The 17,010-nt window shown below is 38.7% G+C and overlaps 1 protein-coding gene across 1 annotated transcript in view; it reads right to left on the reverse strand.

The window, feature by feature from the left end:
- Positions 1-17,010, reverse strand: part of RXFP2 (relaxin family peptide receptor 2) — a 57,442-nt gene that overhangs the window by 17,233 nt on the left and 23,199 nt on the right. The window contains exons 4-11 of the mRNA XM_021678275.1: positions 16,883-16,988; positions 15,759-15,830; positions 9,018-9,089; positions 8,346-8,417; positions 6,755-6,826; positions 5,643-5,714; positions 1,849-1,920; positions 297-368 (exon numbers count right to left, since the gene is read on the reverse strand). Of these exons, the coding sequence (XP_021533950.1) occupies positions 297-368; positions 1,849-1,920; positions 5,643-5,714; positions 6,755-6,826; positions 8,346-8,417; positions 9,018-9,089; positions 15,759-15,830; positions 16,883-16,988 (610 nt within the window). The remainder of the gene's footprint in view (positions 1-296; positions 369-1,848; positions 1,921-5,642; positions 5,715-6,754; positions 6,827-8,345; positions 8,418-9,017; positions 9,090-15,758; positions 15,831-16,882; positions 16,989-17,010) is intronic.

Raw genomic sequence — 17,010 nt, forward strand, 5'->3', positions numbered from 1 at the left:
ATTTGCTCCAAAACACACACACACACACATACACACATACATACACACACACACACAGGAAATCACCCAAAGAAAATAGGGAGAGAAATCAGAGTAGGCTAAATCCATATTAAGCCCACCGTTTGATTTTAATATGCTTTTGGCTTTAGGATAATGTTGGTTCTCTTAATTGATTTTGAATATCCAGGAGTCTGCAGAATTTGATTGCCACTAGGGAAAAAGCAGCCTCCCTAGTCACTTAAATTTATAATCTTGGAAGAAGCAATCCTATTTTCCTAGTAGACAATGCTACTTACAGTTCTCCTAAATTTTTTAATGAAGAAAATGTCTTCTCTGGAACAAAATCAATTTGATTTCTAGGCAGAAACCTGTAAGACATGGTGAGAGTCAGCACTGTTGGTTTGTGTCTACTGTAAGAACCAGTTCTCATTGGGAGATGTCACTGATCCAGGGGTAATTCCATAAGGCCTCCTTTGAAATCTCAAAGTAAGGTGTGTTCTGGTGTGGAACGTAAAGCAGGAATTTCTCACCAAGGATATCCACGTGTTCTCTCTAGGAAATGCTGCCATGAGTAATTTGAGGTGCTGAATGTGGTCTATGAAGCTGCGTTTTGTTTGGAATCTGATTATTTCAGAAAGTGTTCATTTCCCAATATACACACACGGATGTCAAATTTGGAACCTGTTAATTAGAGTAGGCTTTGAGAGAGAGGATCCTTGTGTAAGGCACATTCCTTAGGAAAAGGCCAGAAAGAACAAAGCTTAAACCAACCCCATAGCAGTTTCTGGGGCCACAAATGGATTTTAAATTGGGTGGTGGTGGGGAAGGCAGTGGTTTTACACTTCCTTTGTCTAGAAATGGAATTCTCCAAGATATACAGTAAAAAGAGGGGGTCTGCCGCTAACTGCCTTACAGAGGTGTTAACAAATGAGATCATGAGTGTGACAGTGATTCAAAAGCTACATGGGGCTATAAAACAGAAGGTGTCAATGGAATTTGTTTAGTTTACCAGTGTTCTCTGTACCAGTGTTCTCTGTCATTATCTATGAGAAAAGGAATAAACTCTTTGCATCTGCTGAGTGGGATAGCCCCTCTTTTCTCATTAAATATGCTAGTCTGCAATCTGATTGATAGATACGTAGCCTGGCAATAACCTTATCTCTTAGTTGGTTGAAAAACAGTGGTTAGACGACTACAAATGAATATACTCTAATTTTTCTTTTCCAACCACCTGTGCAACCATTAAACATTACTGCTTACTGCATGTGGAAAACTATGGTTAAAACCAAAGCAAAATTCTTGTGTTTTTACCAGGGCAAATATGCCATAGCCGATCCACGTGCATACCACCCCCCACACCCTTTGAAAAATGTAATCAGCAATCAGAATCACCAATCAGAATCTTTGGCAAACCAGAAGACATCAGATATTCTTCCCTTAAGAATAAAATTATTATTTTTTTTCTTTAGAGAGAAAGAAGAGACATCAAGGGATAACTGTTCACTGGCAGTAACAGCTAATTGTTGTAGAGCTAACCGTTTACGCACATATTATCTCATTTCCTGAGTGATCACAGGGTTAGAGGCCAGCTCAGCTGAGAGGATGCATGGAAATGCTGATTGCCCTCAGCAAGAAGCAGAGCTGCTGGAGATCTAGAGGCTGGGCAGCTACACTGAAGGCTGGGACCCACCATAAAAACTGATAAATCTATGTGTGCGTTTTCTAGGACTGCAGTTTCAGACCAAGGCTGTAAACAAAACACTACTTTAAAATTCCTTGTCAGTATTTTCTTTTGACTTCCAAATCTACTGGGTTTCCCCTCTTTACTGATTTCCATTGTATACTTACAGCACCGTGAGTGAATTGCATGACAGAAAGGTGGAATTCCTAAGATGTTTTATCCCGTTGCCTTCCAAATCCCTAAAAGGCATGAAGGAGAAATATTTTTAATGTTTTTGCACAAATCACATGTCTACAGGCACTTTTTGTTGATATAACAGTTCTGAACTTTATTTTTTCCTCATTCCAATTTTTATGCCTTCTTCCTAATTATTGTAGGGTTAATAATATAATTAATATTATGCTTCTTTTCCCCTTCCAATTAATATTCAACTTAATAAAATTGAGGGAAAGGGCAGCCCAATATTTCATGAGTGTCTCTCTGTGCTAGATACCATGCTATTAATTATCATTATATTGCTACCATCATAGTGGTAACTACCATTTATTAGACTTTTATGGTGTCAGGTACTGTTCTGAGTGCATAACAGCATTCCTGCAAAGTTGGTATTATTTCTCCCCCTCCTCCCCACCCATTTAACATATTAGTAATGTGAGGCTCTTGGGAATTCACTTAATTTCTGGTCACACAGCTGGTAAATGGTAGAATTGACCTCCTAACCCAGATCTGTCTGTATCTAAAGCCTAGACACTAAACCATGGCATCATAGATCCTTATATTCTCACATTCCACTGACATCACGTAGATACTTTCATCTCTATTTTGCTAAAGGAGAAACCCAAGCAAATTTATCTTCCAGATACTGAACACCAGAGTCAGGATATGTATCCATTTGCATGATGGAAAGTGACTACTCTTTCTTTTATTTTGTTTTTGTTTTTTGTTTGTTTTTGGTGCTGAAACCCAGAAACGAAATGACCGCTCTCTCCACCATGCCTCTGAGATCCTGCCACTGGGTGTATCCCTGCTCCAGTGTGGCTGGGACAGCCCTTCGCGTCACCTGGGGACTTTACTTAGAAATGCAGACTCTCGGGCTCCACCCCAGTCCTTAGGACTGAGGTCTTTTTTTTTTTTAATTCCACTATAGTTAACATACAGTATTATATTAGTTTCAGGTGTGCAATATAGTGATTCAACACTTCCATACAACACCTGGTGCTCATCACAAGTGCCCTCCTTCATCCCCATCACCTAGTTTCCCCATCCCCCCACCAAGCCACTCTCTGGTAACCATCAGTTTGTTCTCAATAGTTAAGAGTCTGCTTCTTGGCTTCTCTCTCTCTCTCTCTCTTTTTCCTTGGCTCATTTGTTTTGTTTCTTAAATTGTACCTGTGAGTGAGATCATACGGTATTTTTCCTTCTCTGACTGATTTATCTCACTTAGCATGATATTCCATCCACGTCATTGCAAAGGAACTGCGGTCTTAACTAGTCCTCATGTTGTTTGCAATGCGTGCTGACACTGGAGAAGCACCGGCGGAATGATTACATCCTGCTGGTGATCCCTTATGGCCGCGGCATCCCACCATCAGGGAACCCCCCCTTGGGAGCACTCTGACATTACCACTCCTAGCAGCGCCAAGGAATGAGACAGAGGCAACTTTCCTGCCAAGTCTCCTAACTTCTTTTTATAGTCTGCTTCCTATAATCCTCCATATATATATGACAATAGCTATTTTGCTGCTTCTGAACATTTCTCACATTAACACCAAAATCAGCAATCCTTTTGTCATTCCCTTTTAAGTTTCATTTTATAGCCATCCAGGTGGTCTTGTAGGAACTCGATATTTTTTTCAGCCTTAAAATACTGTGATTAAAATAATAAACACTGTACTCTCTTAAAGGTCCAAATATGGGGCGCCTGGGTGGCTCAGTCTTTAAGTGTCTGCCTTCGGCTCAGGTCATGATCCCAGGGTCCTGGGATGGAGCCCCACATCGGGCTCCCTGCTCGGCGGGAAGCCTGCTTCTCCCCCTCCCACTCTCCCTGCTTGTGTTCCTGCTCTTGCTCTCTCTCTCTCTCTCTCTCTGTGAAATAAATAAATAAATAAATAAATAAATAAATAAATAATTTTTTTTAAAAGATCCAGATATTGTTAAATGGAATGGGAATAAATGTTTTTACATTTCACAGGTATAACAGTAAAGAGTTGAGAGCATAGCCCTACTGATGGCAAGTGATGGAGGAGAAGCCTGGCCAGGGCAGTTTTTTTTGCCTTATGGGGTTTTTTTGGGTCTGACCTCTCAGTTCTCTTCCCTCTTGGTTTAAAGGCCCTTTTCCATGTGCAATCAGACTATCTTACTAACAACATATTTTCACTGGATGTCTACATTTTTCCCTAGTGTTTGAAGGAGCCTTGAGTGACCATGAGTATGCCAGAACCCAGGGTTTTGATAATGGTTCCCGATCTCCTCTTGGTTGCTGATGTCCATTTTGGGGAACAGGCCTGGGCCCTGATCTTTTTCTGCTACTTTCACCCTTTCCTGTTTGCTTCTCATTGTGCAGATGTGCTCATGTGTTTTCTTTTTTTTTTTTTAAAGATTTTATTTATTTATTTGACAGAGAGAGAGATAGCGAGAGCAGGAACACAAGCAGGGGGAGTGGGAGAGGGAGAAGCAGGCTTCCCGCCGAGCAGGGAGCCCAATGTAGGACTCGATCCCAGGACCCTGGGATCATGACCTGAGCCGAAGGCAGACGCTTAAAGACTGAGCCACCCAGGCGCCCACTCATGTGTTTTCTAAGTTGTTTTTTCTCACCTATTCTTAACAAGTTTTATTCTCATGTTCAGACCATTATTTCCCTTTCGGCAGTGGCACATCTACGTAAGACCTCTATTGCCTTAAAAGTATTGTGGTAACAGGTATATAAATAATAAATAAATAAATAAATAAATAAATAAATGTCAGTAAATAAACACAAGGGCACCTAATAGTTGTAACAAGTAATTGTAAGGCTAGCTCAGAAAGGATCAAAAGCTGAGACACTACAGTTTTATCATCTTATGAGTATTGAGTCCCCTGATTTAACAATGAGGAAGTTCCAGGGGACAGTACAATCAGCATTTCACAGGGCAAGAGATGTCTGCATGGGACAATACAGCCTGTCTCAGGAGACTGTGAAGATGAAGGTGGCAGGAATGGGGAGTAGTGGTAGTGAAGCCATGAAGTAAACCAACTAAGTGTTTTAAACAAGTATTGGTTCGAAGTTAACAAGGAGTGGAAATGGTTTAGCAACATTAGTTTCACAAAGGTTTTTGAGCAGTTATTATGTGCTGGTCATTGTACAAATGCTGGGATATAAATCCCAAGGGGGGTTTCTGCCCTAGTAGAATTTACAGAGCGGTAGGGGACAGACAAGTAAACCGATGGTTCTATGATAGTGATAGCAAGACAGGTGTGCAGTGTAGGGACCAGGTGGCATGGTGGACGTCTGTCCATAGTGTAAATAAAGGAGGCAGAGAGGCAGGCAGTAAAATTGACTGGCATGTCAGGGATGGCCTCCTGGAGGGGATGTTTAAGCTGACTTTTGAAGGAGATGTTGGAGTTAACCAAAAGAATAAAGGAGCAAGACTTTTCTAATTGAAGGAATAATATGTGCCCGGGGAATTGATTATAGCAGTTTGGTGCATCTGGAAGGAAGACTCGTGAGGAGGAGGAGCAGGGTAGTAGACTATATGGAGGAAGGGATAGAAAATGGGGGGCCTTGGGTGCTCCAGGGGCAAGTCTGAATTTGACCTGCACACCCAGTGGAATTCTCAAAAGATTTTTAAACCAGGAAATAACATAATCGGATTTGGGTTTTGGAAAGATCACCAATGGGCTTTTTATGTAATCATGAATTAACTTCAGGTCTAGTTTCCTTAATCTGGATGAAGAACAAATTAGCTCCTAAATGCATACTCACATCCAGTTGAGATGAGGCATTTGGGCACACATCTGTTTGGGAAGGGCTTCTAAGTGGTTATTAACCATAGACCTTTACACAAAGAAGATGTTAATTAGAAACAAAATGATATGCCACTTTAAGAACAGCATTTTTACTATTTCCACAATTTGGAAACTTGCATGCTAAAATCAACACATCCGGATAAAGAATACAGACATAACTACCTCTTCAAAATGATCTCTAGATATGCGAACGGCACGGAAAAGGAGGCAGATGTCAAAGAAACTATGAACACAAAATTATGATATATATAACCTGGGAATAAACATTGTACAGTTTAATTTTATGAGATGAAACAAAAGTATATATTGAGTAATAATTTTGAAGTTCATGGTAATTTTCCTTGTAAACTTCAAATTTGCAATCATTTCTAGCATCCTACATCTAGAGTTTTTTCTTAAGGGAAACATTAATCACTTACAGTATTAAAGGGCCACATCGCAAACTGCATTAAATCTAAGAAATGGTAGCAGGGGCTCTGGGGGAAAGAAAACAACCCATCAGCATGTTAAGCTGCACAATTAATTTATGATATTGTGGTCCCTTTTGACAAATGGAAAAATAATGATGCTATACGATCAACTATAAAGGAACATAATAATCCCCTGCTGATAAATCATTTCAGTGTATTAATAAACAGTGAGAACGTAATTATGAGAACAGCTCTGTCGGTGGGACAAAGATTTTGGAATTTTTAGTGACTCTTGCTGGGCAAAGGCACATTTCCCTCTGTTAAAAATGTAGTCAGAGCTGAACTCCTGGGAGATTCTGATAGATTTAAATGTAGTTAGGAGATAAAAATGAATACTATCTTTGGTTAACCACTGCAAGTCAAACATGCCTTAGGATTAAAGGAAATTAAAGGAAATCAAAAAGCAATCAACCAGTAGGCTTAAAATATACCATGGCCAGGAAATCGCAACAGTAACTGTGGTTGGACATACAGGAAAGGTTTTGACTAATAAAAATGTTAGTAGGCTTGAGTTTTTTTAAAGCTCTTTTTTGTAAGCTAGTGTTAGATGTTTTTGCAGTTTATAGACAGATGTATTGAAGGTTAGATGAACACTTACAGGAAAAACAAGGACTTTAATCCAGTAAACAACCTCTGTGAAATTCTGGTTATTGGATTGTCATCTAGAATTCTGAAAAAAACATATCACAAACATTTCCAGCATCAGAGACATTTGTGAAATAAAACCAGGAAACAAGAAAAGGCCCATGACAATCATGTCTCCCCCAACACCTACTCTCTTCCTTCCTGCCCGTCCACACTTGGCCCCATCCTCTTCCCTGAGAGCCCCTCCTTCACCCTGGCTCTTTCCTCCAAATTCTTACCACCCCCCGTCCCAGCCCTTATGAGCTCTGTCCTGATTGTTTTCTCTGCCTGCTTCCACCTCCCATTGGACTTCAAGATCTGAGTCATACGCTTCACCTCTGTATACTTGGGTCCAGCACAAGCTGAATTATTAATTAGCTGAATATAGGCTTGGTGAATGCTTTGACCTACTGATTGACTGAATGAAGAGTGAATGAGGAAAAAAAAATTCTTAGGAAATCACAAATAGTTCTTTGGTCTCATGGTGTTTACATGATGCATTTAATAAGGTCTGCACAAACAAACTCATTAGGAGCTTTGAGGGTGAAAGAGTGAAATATTCATATATTCAAATCATTGTTTCTAATGATATATGGTATTTTCCTAGAAAGAAATAGACTAAAGGGAAATATGCCTTCTTTTTTCTTGTGCCTTTGAAACCAGGGGTCCCTGAGGGTAAGAGTTGAAGAAGGGAGTGCCATTGGGCACCTACTATATGCCAGGAGCTCTGCATGTGGCAGTTTATACATGCCCTGTGATTTAACCTCACAACATTGTTCTTAGAAAGGAACTGTGATTATAGTTGACAGATGAGAAATTCAGAAGATTAAGAAAGTTGCCTGGAACATTAAGCATAGGACCACGGCATACACAGGATCTGGATGAGGTTGAAGTTCTGGCTTTTTCCATTAGGCCAGGCCAACCTACAGAAAATGGGCAAACTGACACATAGACCCTTCTAACTGCCTGACGTTCATTTTCCTGATGAAAACACAAACGCCTGATGTGAGACTCCTCAGTATGGAGCTGGTGGCTCAGCCTGGAAAGTAATGAAACACCACAAACTACCATATTTTCAGACTTTTCTGTGAATGTTCTGGAAATCAAAAAAGCCCTTAACTTGCTTACTTTCTAGGTCAGGGGACATTTGAGAATGTCTGGAGACATTTTTGGTTGTCATAACTCTGGGAATCAGGACTACTGTCATCAACTGGGGTAGAGACCACAGGTGCTGCTAAACATCCCAAAATACACAAGAACACCCCCCTCATCAAAGAATTATCTGGATCAAATGCCAACAGAGTTGCGGTTGAGAAACTCTGGAATAGGTAAACACTGGCTGGACTCAGGAAACTTCCTGAAAAAGCATGGCACAGATTTCTTTGCACATAACTACCATTTGGCATGCCATTATCTGAATTGCTTGGGTAAAGTGCTCCAGATTATGTGACAGTCAGAAAAATGAGTATAATAAACAAGATACATAAATAGATGGAAACGATAGGCATTGATGTATATCATCAAGACTGATCTTTTGTGGGGGAAGGAAAAACTAGACTACTTACAGCCAAGTTAGCTGATGTAAGTCTTTGAATACTCCGGGTCTGAGAGCTGTGATGCAGTTGTGGTTGAGATACCTATAAATAGCATGCGCAAGTCAATTAGGCAAACTCAATGCTCCATTTTAGTCACATATAATCAGAATATGAGCTGCTGCTGATGATCATGGAGTATGGACATCTGTCTCTGAAAGCACCCAACTGGATAAGAAGAGGGGAAGAATTCAAGGAACAACTAGGAGATACAGATAACAAGCCTAGTGTGTGCAACACCAGGGCCAGGACCAGCAAAATGGCCAAAAGCAGTGTGTTGGAATATTATATTTTTTAAGAGTATAAGAGGAGGTTATTCTTGCTTTTGTCCTTTTTGGTCACATCCTTAGTAGACTAGCATTTTAAGAAAATATATAGGTAAATTAGCGAGGGTTAGAAAAAATAAAATGCTAAAATGTTGTGGAAATGACCCAAACTTGAGAAGACAAGGTTAAGGAGAGCCTTTGTAACTGGTAAAACTAGGAATCTTTTAATAATTCTTTTAGCATAATAACTAATCTAAGTACTTCGTGATAACCGATTCCTCCCATTTCGCTATAGCCAAGTTAAGCATTCAAAAATGACCATTCTACCCTTCTAATCTTTACTTAAAATTGTACTCATAATTATAAAGAAGTTACTTACAATATTTGCAGGTTATGTAATCCAAAAAATGCTTTCCTGGAAATGTGCGTAATACAATTATGCTGAAGAAATCTGGTAGGAATAAGATAGAAGAGTCATGTGATTATGGTTTAGGTATTTTATCAAGTTGTTGAATGTGGTCTCCACTTCCTTCAACTAAAAGACACTTTGTGAAACTGGCTTATAAAGTCCCAAGTTTTTATGTTGAGCAGTAGAGGTGTTGCCCATGAGAGATGGCTGTGAACCTAGCCAATGCCCCCCCTGTCCCACTAGCACCCATGTAGTGAGATTCGGGCATCTCTGGTTTGCACCGCTGAGCTCGTGTGTGATGAGTTTGAGGAGCAAAGTGGTCTTGTTTTACAGTTTTCTTATCCTGACTTGCAAGAGATACGCCCCATGTGAGATCAACCAGTCTCACTGTTGAGCTTTATTTTTTTCAGCACAGAGTTCCAACTTTAATTCCTCATTTCTCTTCATTCTATTCCCCTGGAAAAAGGAGAGGGCAAGTCTTATTCTTTTTTATTTTGAGATGCAGAGCAAGAAGCACAAAGGGAGTTAGTATGGTGCTCAAGGTCACAAATGGCATGAGTAGTTGAACTGGGGCTAGTACATCAACTTCAGCTCACAGGGTCATGATTTACTTAACCCCTGAAGCAATTTAGCAATAGAGTATTATTCAATAATATCTAAGTTGGGAGTATCTAAGTAAATAATTTCCATTTCCTGTGCTCATTATACAATGAGAGGTTAGCCTTGAATTCATATTTTCTAGAGGTATTTAGGAGCAGGAAATTTCCACTAATAATAGTAATTAATGACTACATAGTCTTTTGAATGACTTCCCTATCTCTTATTTTTATTTGCTTTGGTTCCTAAAATCTTGCACAACGCCGTCTTAACTGTTATGATACTTCACTGCCAAACTATTCATAGAACATGTGCTCCTTTAGCATATGACTGTACTCTGAATTTTGTTACACTGTAACTATTCATTCTCTAGCAAAGGCATTATAGGTGTGCCAAGATATTAAAAACCTCAGCCATTCAGGTAGCTAGGTAAAGCGGAGATCAGCTCCCAGTTATCAGCGAACCTATCTATAACCCTAAGTGTTAAACAAATATTGTCATTTTCTCTGTGTACTACCGAGTGGAAAAGGCTGGTTCTACAGAGCACATGCATTACATCCATAGATACACAAAACATCAATTTCAATCCCACAAAGTAAACCTGAAACCTATGGAGACCTCATGTCTTTCCAACCCTCCTCCCCTGCACCATGTCTGTGAAGAGATGATTCCCATTGCAGTATAAATTGTGCTTTTGGTTTTAAAGTTCTGCTATGAATAGAATGAATCCATACAGATCAATATCTGTTTTAGCATTTCAGAGCCCTTGAGTGATGTAATGAAAATTAAAATAATGAATTGTGTTACAACAATAAATGAAAACAGAAAAAGAATATAATACTATAATATAGGTATATTGAAGTTCCTCTTAAATATAAGATTTACCACCTAACTAGTGCGATTTATATTTTATTCAAGATAATGTATTCAAAAGTGGAATGCACATTTTACCTACATGCTCGCAAAATCTTGAAGAGATGGGCAGTCATAAATTGTGAATTTGACTCTGTGCTTTCAATCTGCATGACTCACTGGACATGTACAGCCTCTCTGCCTTCCCTGACATGAGCTGAGAATCCAACTCCTTAAATAATGAAGAGCCTCTAGTCTTCTGGTTTGACTTCAGTTTGCTGGCACCCCACAGAGAACCAGAGTCCCAAGTCCCCTGTCTCAGACTTAGGCTAGTGAATTTTAACTTGATCCTGTAGTATCCCCTTTCTTCTTTGCAGGATAGAAGCTTGGTGAATATGAGGGGAAATTTGGAAACATGACAATTTGGCAAGTGGTGTCCTCTTTGTATTCAGAGCTGAGATATGAGCCCATTTAATATACTTTACATTGAATGGCTTTTTAAGAATAACTTACTGGTTCATGAATTCCTGCTGTTTCAGCTGTCAGGACTTTTCAAGCAGAAACGCCAGGAATTTATGTACCTGAAACTAAAGCAAATAAATGCTTTAATGACATGCATGTTTATAGGCTATTTTTTAATGCAACATTTTGTATTCATGAGCCAGGCAGACTCCTTGAGCTACATTTTGTTGCCAATGATTGCCTTGAACAAGAACCATGTTTAAGAAGGAATTTCTGATTTATATAAGGTTTATGTTACAATGGCGGGGAGAACTGCTGTTGGTTTCCATGGTAGTGGTGATAAAGTATTACAGTCAATGTTATAAATTATATTTTATTTCTCTGAAAGGTCATCTTAAATTTCTTCCTCCCAATATTAGAAATTCTTGATATTTTAAAAGATTATTAAAATGAGTAATCTGATCAATAGTAAAAGCATTCAGATAAGTTGAACAACATTTATTCACCTGGCAAATAAGATTTCATTTTGATTTATAAATTTATTTTTCTGGATGCCTAAATGACCTCAATCCACTGAATATTTAGAGCTTTCTAGACCACAATCTCACTCCAAGTTAGATTCAGTGATCTCTTAGGATATATCCCCGTGCAGAGAAGGATGAATTTGGTATTGGTTCTGGGCAAGATCACAGAACAGGCTATTTAGGACACTGCCTATGAACGCCTCAAAGAGAAAGTGAACAGGGGACTACACGAGAATCAGGGCATGTCAGACCAACTTGATTTTTTTCTTTGAAAAACTGATCAGTCCGACACAAACATGTGGCTGACATTGCTTATAGGTCTACCAGGCATTGATCAAATGGTTTTATGATGGTTTTATGGACAAAATAAAGAAAAATACACATTATTTTAAGGATGATGATGAAGGGCTCAGGAAACAGTATTTGACGCTATCCTCTTCAATATTTTACTCCATGATACGGGGAAAGGTGGTTCATCTAATTTTCATATGACAGAATGCTGGGAAGAATAGTAAATATGTTGAATTTTCCAAAAAGTTCTTCACAGTCTGATAAGAAAAGCTGACTCTAACAAGATGAAACAGAATAGGGATAATTTATGGACCCACCACTAGCTCTCAAATGCCAAGTGCACAAATGCAGGATGGAGTAGCCATCACTTAGCAGAAACACCTGTGGCACAAGATTGGGAATTTTAGAAGCATGATCACTGACAGTTAAGGGAATGAAGTAGCCACCAAAAAGCAAATGTAAGCCTAGGGCATATAGAGTTTAGAAAGGAAATGTTGCGAGCTTTCTCCTGCCCTGCTTTGGTCGTATCACAGTGATAATATTACATTTATTCTAAATACCTCATGTAAAGCAAATGTAGGTGAACATATACAGATTAGAGTGACCAGAATGTTGATCAGATATGAAACCAGGTCCTTCTGGGAGAGAATTCTGCTTGAAGAGCCTTGTGGAACATGCAGGGTAATAACAGCCAGCTTTAAATATCTACACTTATATGGAGGGCTGATTGGGTGTGTTCTGATCTGTTTCACAGAGTAAGTCTAATAAAGATGGGAAGCTTTAAAGATGATAGTAGAGTTAAGTGACAGGACAAAATTTATTAACATATTCTTTGAAATTTCTTTTCCTTAGCATGCCCTCATTCCCTTCCTGGCTTATTTTTCTCCATGGCCCTAATCAGTATCTAACACACTGTGTATTTTCAATTTTATTGTCAATTTTATTGTCTATCCTCTGACTTTGTACCTTAAGCTCCATGAAGAGAGGCCTTTTCTTGGTGTTGTTTACAACTGTATCCTCAGTATGTGGCACCTTGCACGTATCAACAAATATTTGTTGAAAGAATGAATGAACATGTGGTTTTCTCAGCTTTTACCCTCCTGATGAATGCTACCAAGGGTTCTGGGGGTTGTCCATTCCCTGGACACCTTCTCCTGGGGATGGTTTGGGTTTTGCTATGGTTATTTGGGCTATTGTAATGCAGAATAGGGAAGGAGAAGGTAAGAGTAGGACAGGAGAGGGAAGGGCATGTCTGAGGCCGGGGGTTGGAGAAGGAGTGGCAGGAGCTGCTGAAGAGTGGGAGAAAAGGGGCTGGGGTACTCATGAGCTCATGAGCTGCTTTGTGATATTCGAGTAATGCTTATAAAGAACTTGAGTTATTTTCAAATCAAAGTTTGGTTAATGGACGTTTTCATCAACAATAACAATATTCTGAGTCTGGATCATGCAGCTAAGCTTCCAAAGGACCACAGTCAGAGGTCTGGCTTTGAGGCCAAGCTCTAATACTTGTCAGATGGCTGCCTTTGGGTAAACAAACCCTCTTCTCCAGAGTAGATACCCTCATTTCTAAAAGGAGCTCATGATGTCTGCCCCCACCTCACAGATTTTGGGGATTCAAAGTCCAAATGAGAATTCCAAATGTTGGATTCTTTGTAAACTTTAAAAAGTGTTATATAAATATAAAGAATTGTGCAGTATTTTGCCTTCAATAGATAACTTAGTGAGTATTTATTGATGAGGGTCTCCTGATCTCTTTTCTCTCAGTCTCCGGGAGAATCAACCTGCCTAGAAAGCATCAAATAGCAGCTTGCATTGAGAAAGCCTCTGCTGGGTGATAATGTGGCACCTAGGTTTTCTCAGACAAAGTAGAAGTAAACATTTATTTGGAGAATTTTCCAGCTGCTCTGGGCAATTAGGGTTAATCCCTATTTTATTTCACTAGGAAAAATTGGGGCCTGAATTATCAAAAGGAGTGATTCCATATTCTTCCCTTAAGTGGGCTACCCGATACTACAAGAGATATTATTGACATAGATCAGTGGTCCACAAAAGGACTTGGTCTGAGTAGTTGAAATTTAACTCTCCTTTGCTTGATCCTCTGGTGATCTCTCTGCCTTCTCAGAAGTCAACTTGTCCCAAATTAGAGGGAAAATGTACAGAAGGGAGTTCTGTATGGTCTAGGACAGTATGTGTTGGTAGAACATTCAATCTGATGCTAGAATGATTTCTTTCCATCTCTAGTTTCTGGTTATTGTAAAATAAACATTGCATTGGGCATCAGAAGATAGGGGTTCTAAATGTGGCTCTTCCACTTACTAGTTGTAGATCCTAGTTAAATCATTTAACCATTGCAGACTTTAGTTGCCTTGTGAATAATAAGAAGATTTAACTAAAAATTCATAAAATTTCTACGACTCTAGATCGTAGAATTGAAACGTACTCTACAACATGAGCCTTTTTTCTTTCCTTTCTGCTAGTGCTATTTTATTTTTCCTCCCTTGAGCATTATTCAGGCAATTGCAAGCACAATACTGATTCATAGAATGAACATGTGGTGATTCTAAGAATTTCCAGTAAGATTAGCAGTTAGGATTTCCTCTCTGGAGGAATCTGGAAACCCAGAGTCCACGCACAGCTACTCCACGGTGGCAATTTCAACATGACCACATGCTCCAGGATGGTATTTACAGAGATGTAAGATGATATTTACAAAGGCTGTAATCAAACCCAGGCATGATTATCTCTGTTCACAGAAGATTCCACCTCACTCATGGACTTCCTTCAGTGACTTCTTTTCTTGTATGAGAAAATCTGTACCTAAATTCATGAACAGCATAGAATTGTTGATGGCATTTTAAACCAAATATGTCTGTCTAGTATAAGCCAAAGATCAGATTATTTTTATTCCTTTTAACGTATTTTACATTTCTAGATTTTAACATATTTCACATTTCTAGAAACCTTCTATGCTGAAGGCTGAAGGATAAAACAATATGATTGTACTGCCAAGGGGCCTTACAACATTACTTTGTTAATTTTTAAATCTAGTCTAATGATCATCTTGGCAAGTGTAGAAACTTGATCTTTTCATTATCCCAGAGTGGCTGTGCTCAGAGGAACTGACATACAGTAACCAAACTCATAAAAGGTTGAATATTCTCAATTTCTTTATTTAAATAGGAGATATCCAATTCCACCAATAGGAATGTTCTTATACCCTATCCAAGATAACTGCCCAGATACTTTAGTATGAATAATTTGGGAAGTTAATGCAGTCATCATAACATTGCTTGGTGAGCAGGGAATCAAGGCAAAAGATAGTTCGTGCTAGTTATGGTGGAAATTGACAATCCATCCCTGTCCTCCAGTAGAGACTTCTCTAGGGATTATGTCTCCCAGATCCTGGTTTTCTTTCTTGGAAGATGGCATCTTGATACTTTGTTTCTTGCTGACTACCATTTCTTCACTGCTGACTGTGCTCTATTTATTAACATTTTCTTTCCTCAGATATGCTAATATCACTGATTTCACTAAGATTGTGGTTTTGTTCCTATTATCCTGGGAGATAGGCTGTATCCTATCATTATGTGTTTTAAATGATCTGATCATTCTGGTCTATACTAACATTCCTCTTTAAATTAAAAAGTACATCTAGTGCCTCTGAATCTACAATGTCATTTTCCAAATGATCTTGGAAAATCACATGGAACTATGTGTTTTCTTATTTAGATGCCTGATCTCAATTCCAATTTAGTTCTCTAAAAATAGTTTAAATAAAATCAATTCAGCTATTTTAAATTATGAAATGGAAAGATAATATGCTAGTTTTCAAAGCTTAATTTCCTAATCTTAATTACATTTGGAAAAATAAATTTCATGGAAAAGTTATCAAGTTTATATTTCATTTTACTTAAAAAGATAAAAGGCATCTTAAATAAAACATCACAAGGATTTCTTCATAAAAACACTACTAATAGCTACTTACATCTGTTTAAGTTCTGTGTATTTGATGAAAACTTTATCTGGAAGACTGTGAATTTTGTTTTTCTTAAGAGACCTAAAATAACAGGTAAAGCAGACTTCATTACAGGTTTAATGACCAACGAAAGTTTTCCTAGAAAGTGCATGCTTGAAAACAGGATATTTAATGATACTCCATGCTGTTTAACACATATTTGAAAATGACCATGGTAACTGAAAACTTCCTCATGGGAGAATGAGAAGTCCATAAAGCAAAATTAAGCAGTTTGCACACATTTGACAAGTCTGGTTAGTATCATAGACTAGAATGTCTATCGTGATTTAACATCTTTACTCTCTAGGTAATTTAACAAAATACAACAAACAAAACAACCCCCCCCCCCCCCCCCCCAAAAAAAACCAACAGGAAATCCTAAGCAACTCGGGGCGCCTGGGTGGCTCAGACGGTTAAGCGTCTGCCTTCAGCTCAGGTGATGATCTCCAGGTCCTGGGATTGAGCCCGACATCAGGCTCCCTGCTCAGCAGGGAGTCTGTTTCTCCCTCTTCCTCTGACTCTCCCCACTGCTCCTGCTTTCTCTCTCTCTCTCTCTCTCTGTCTCAAATGAATAAATAAATAAAAAAAGAGAAAATCCTAACCAACTCATGCATGGTCAAATTATAACATGATTGCAAATTCCTGAGGCTCTCAAAGCATTTTTCCAAAGTACAGGAAAATTTGCACAGTGATAACACAGCTAGCTTCATGGATCTTTTATATCTTTGCAATCTTGGACAATTACTGCTATTTAAAATGAGATAGAATAAGCTAGTGGTCTTCCTTTTTATTTCCATTTTTAGTTGTACAGTACTGGCATTTTAGTAAAAACAATAGATCAGAAAGTAACTGAAATAAACACTCCAGACCACAGACATTTGTGAGTTAAATGATATTCAAGCTAATCTAACACTCAGTGTTTAAAACCTGTTTTCCTTGGAGAAGAATTCTCTAATGGCTGGTGGTTTAAAGGGAGCTTCTATTATTTTGCTAGTATACAAGTAACAAAACAGAACAAGGGGAGGTTAGATTAGACTACATTGTTTCCATATGATTTTACAGGCAAATATCAGCAAGATGCGAAGTCTACTCACAGTAATGTCATATTGCTGGAAATCACTGGCACAGACTTTAAGCCGACATTTACACATTCCAATTCAGTTCCTTTGCAGTCACAGGGTTGTGGATACTGATTTAGAACTAGGGGGCAAAAGAGTAGTAT

Source organism: Neomonachus schauinslandi, chromosome 3, assembly GCF_002201575.2.
Source record: "Neomonachus schauinslandi chromosome 3, ASM220157v2, whole genome shotgun sequence".
Taxonomy (NCBI): Eukaryota; Metazoa; Chordata; class Mammalia; order Carnivora; family Phocidae; genus Neomonachus; species Neomonachus schauinslandi.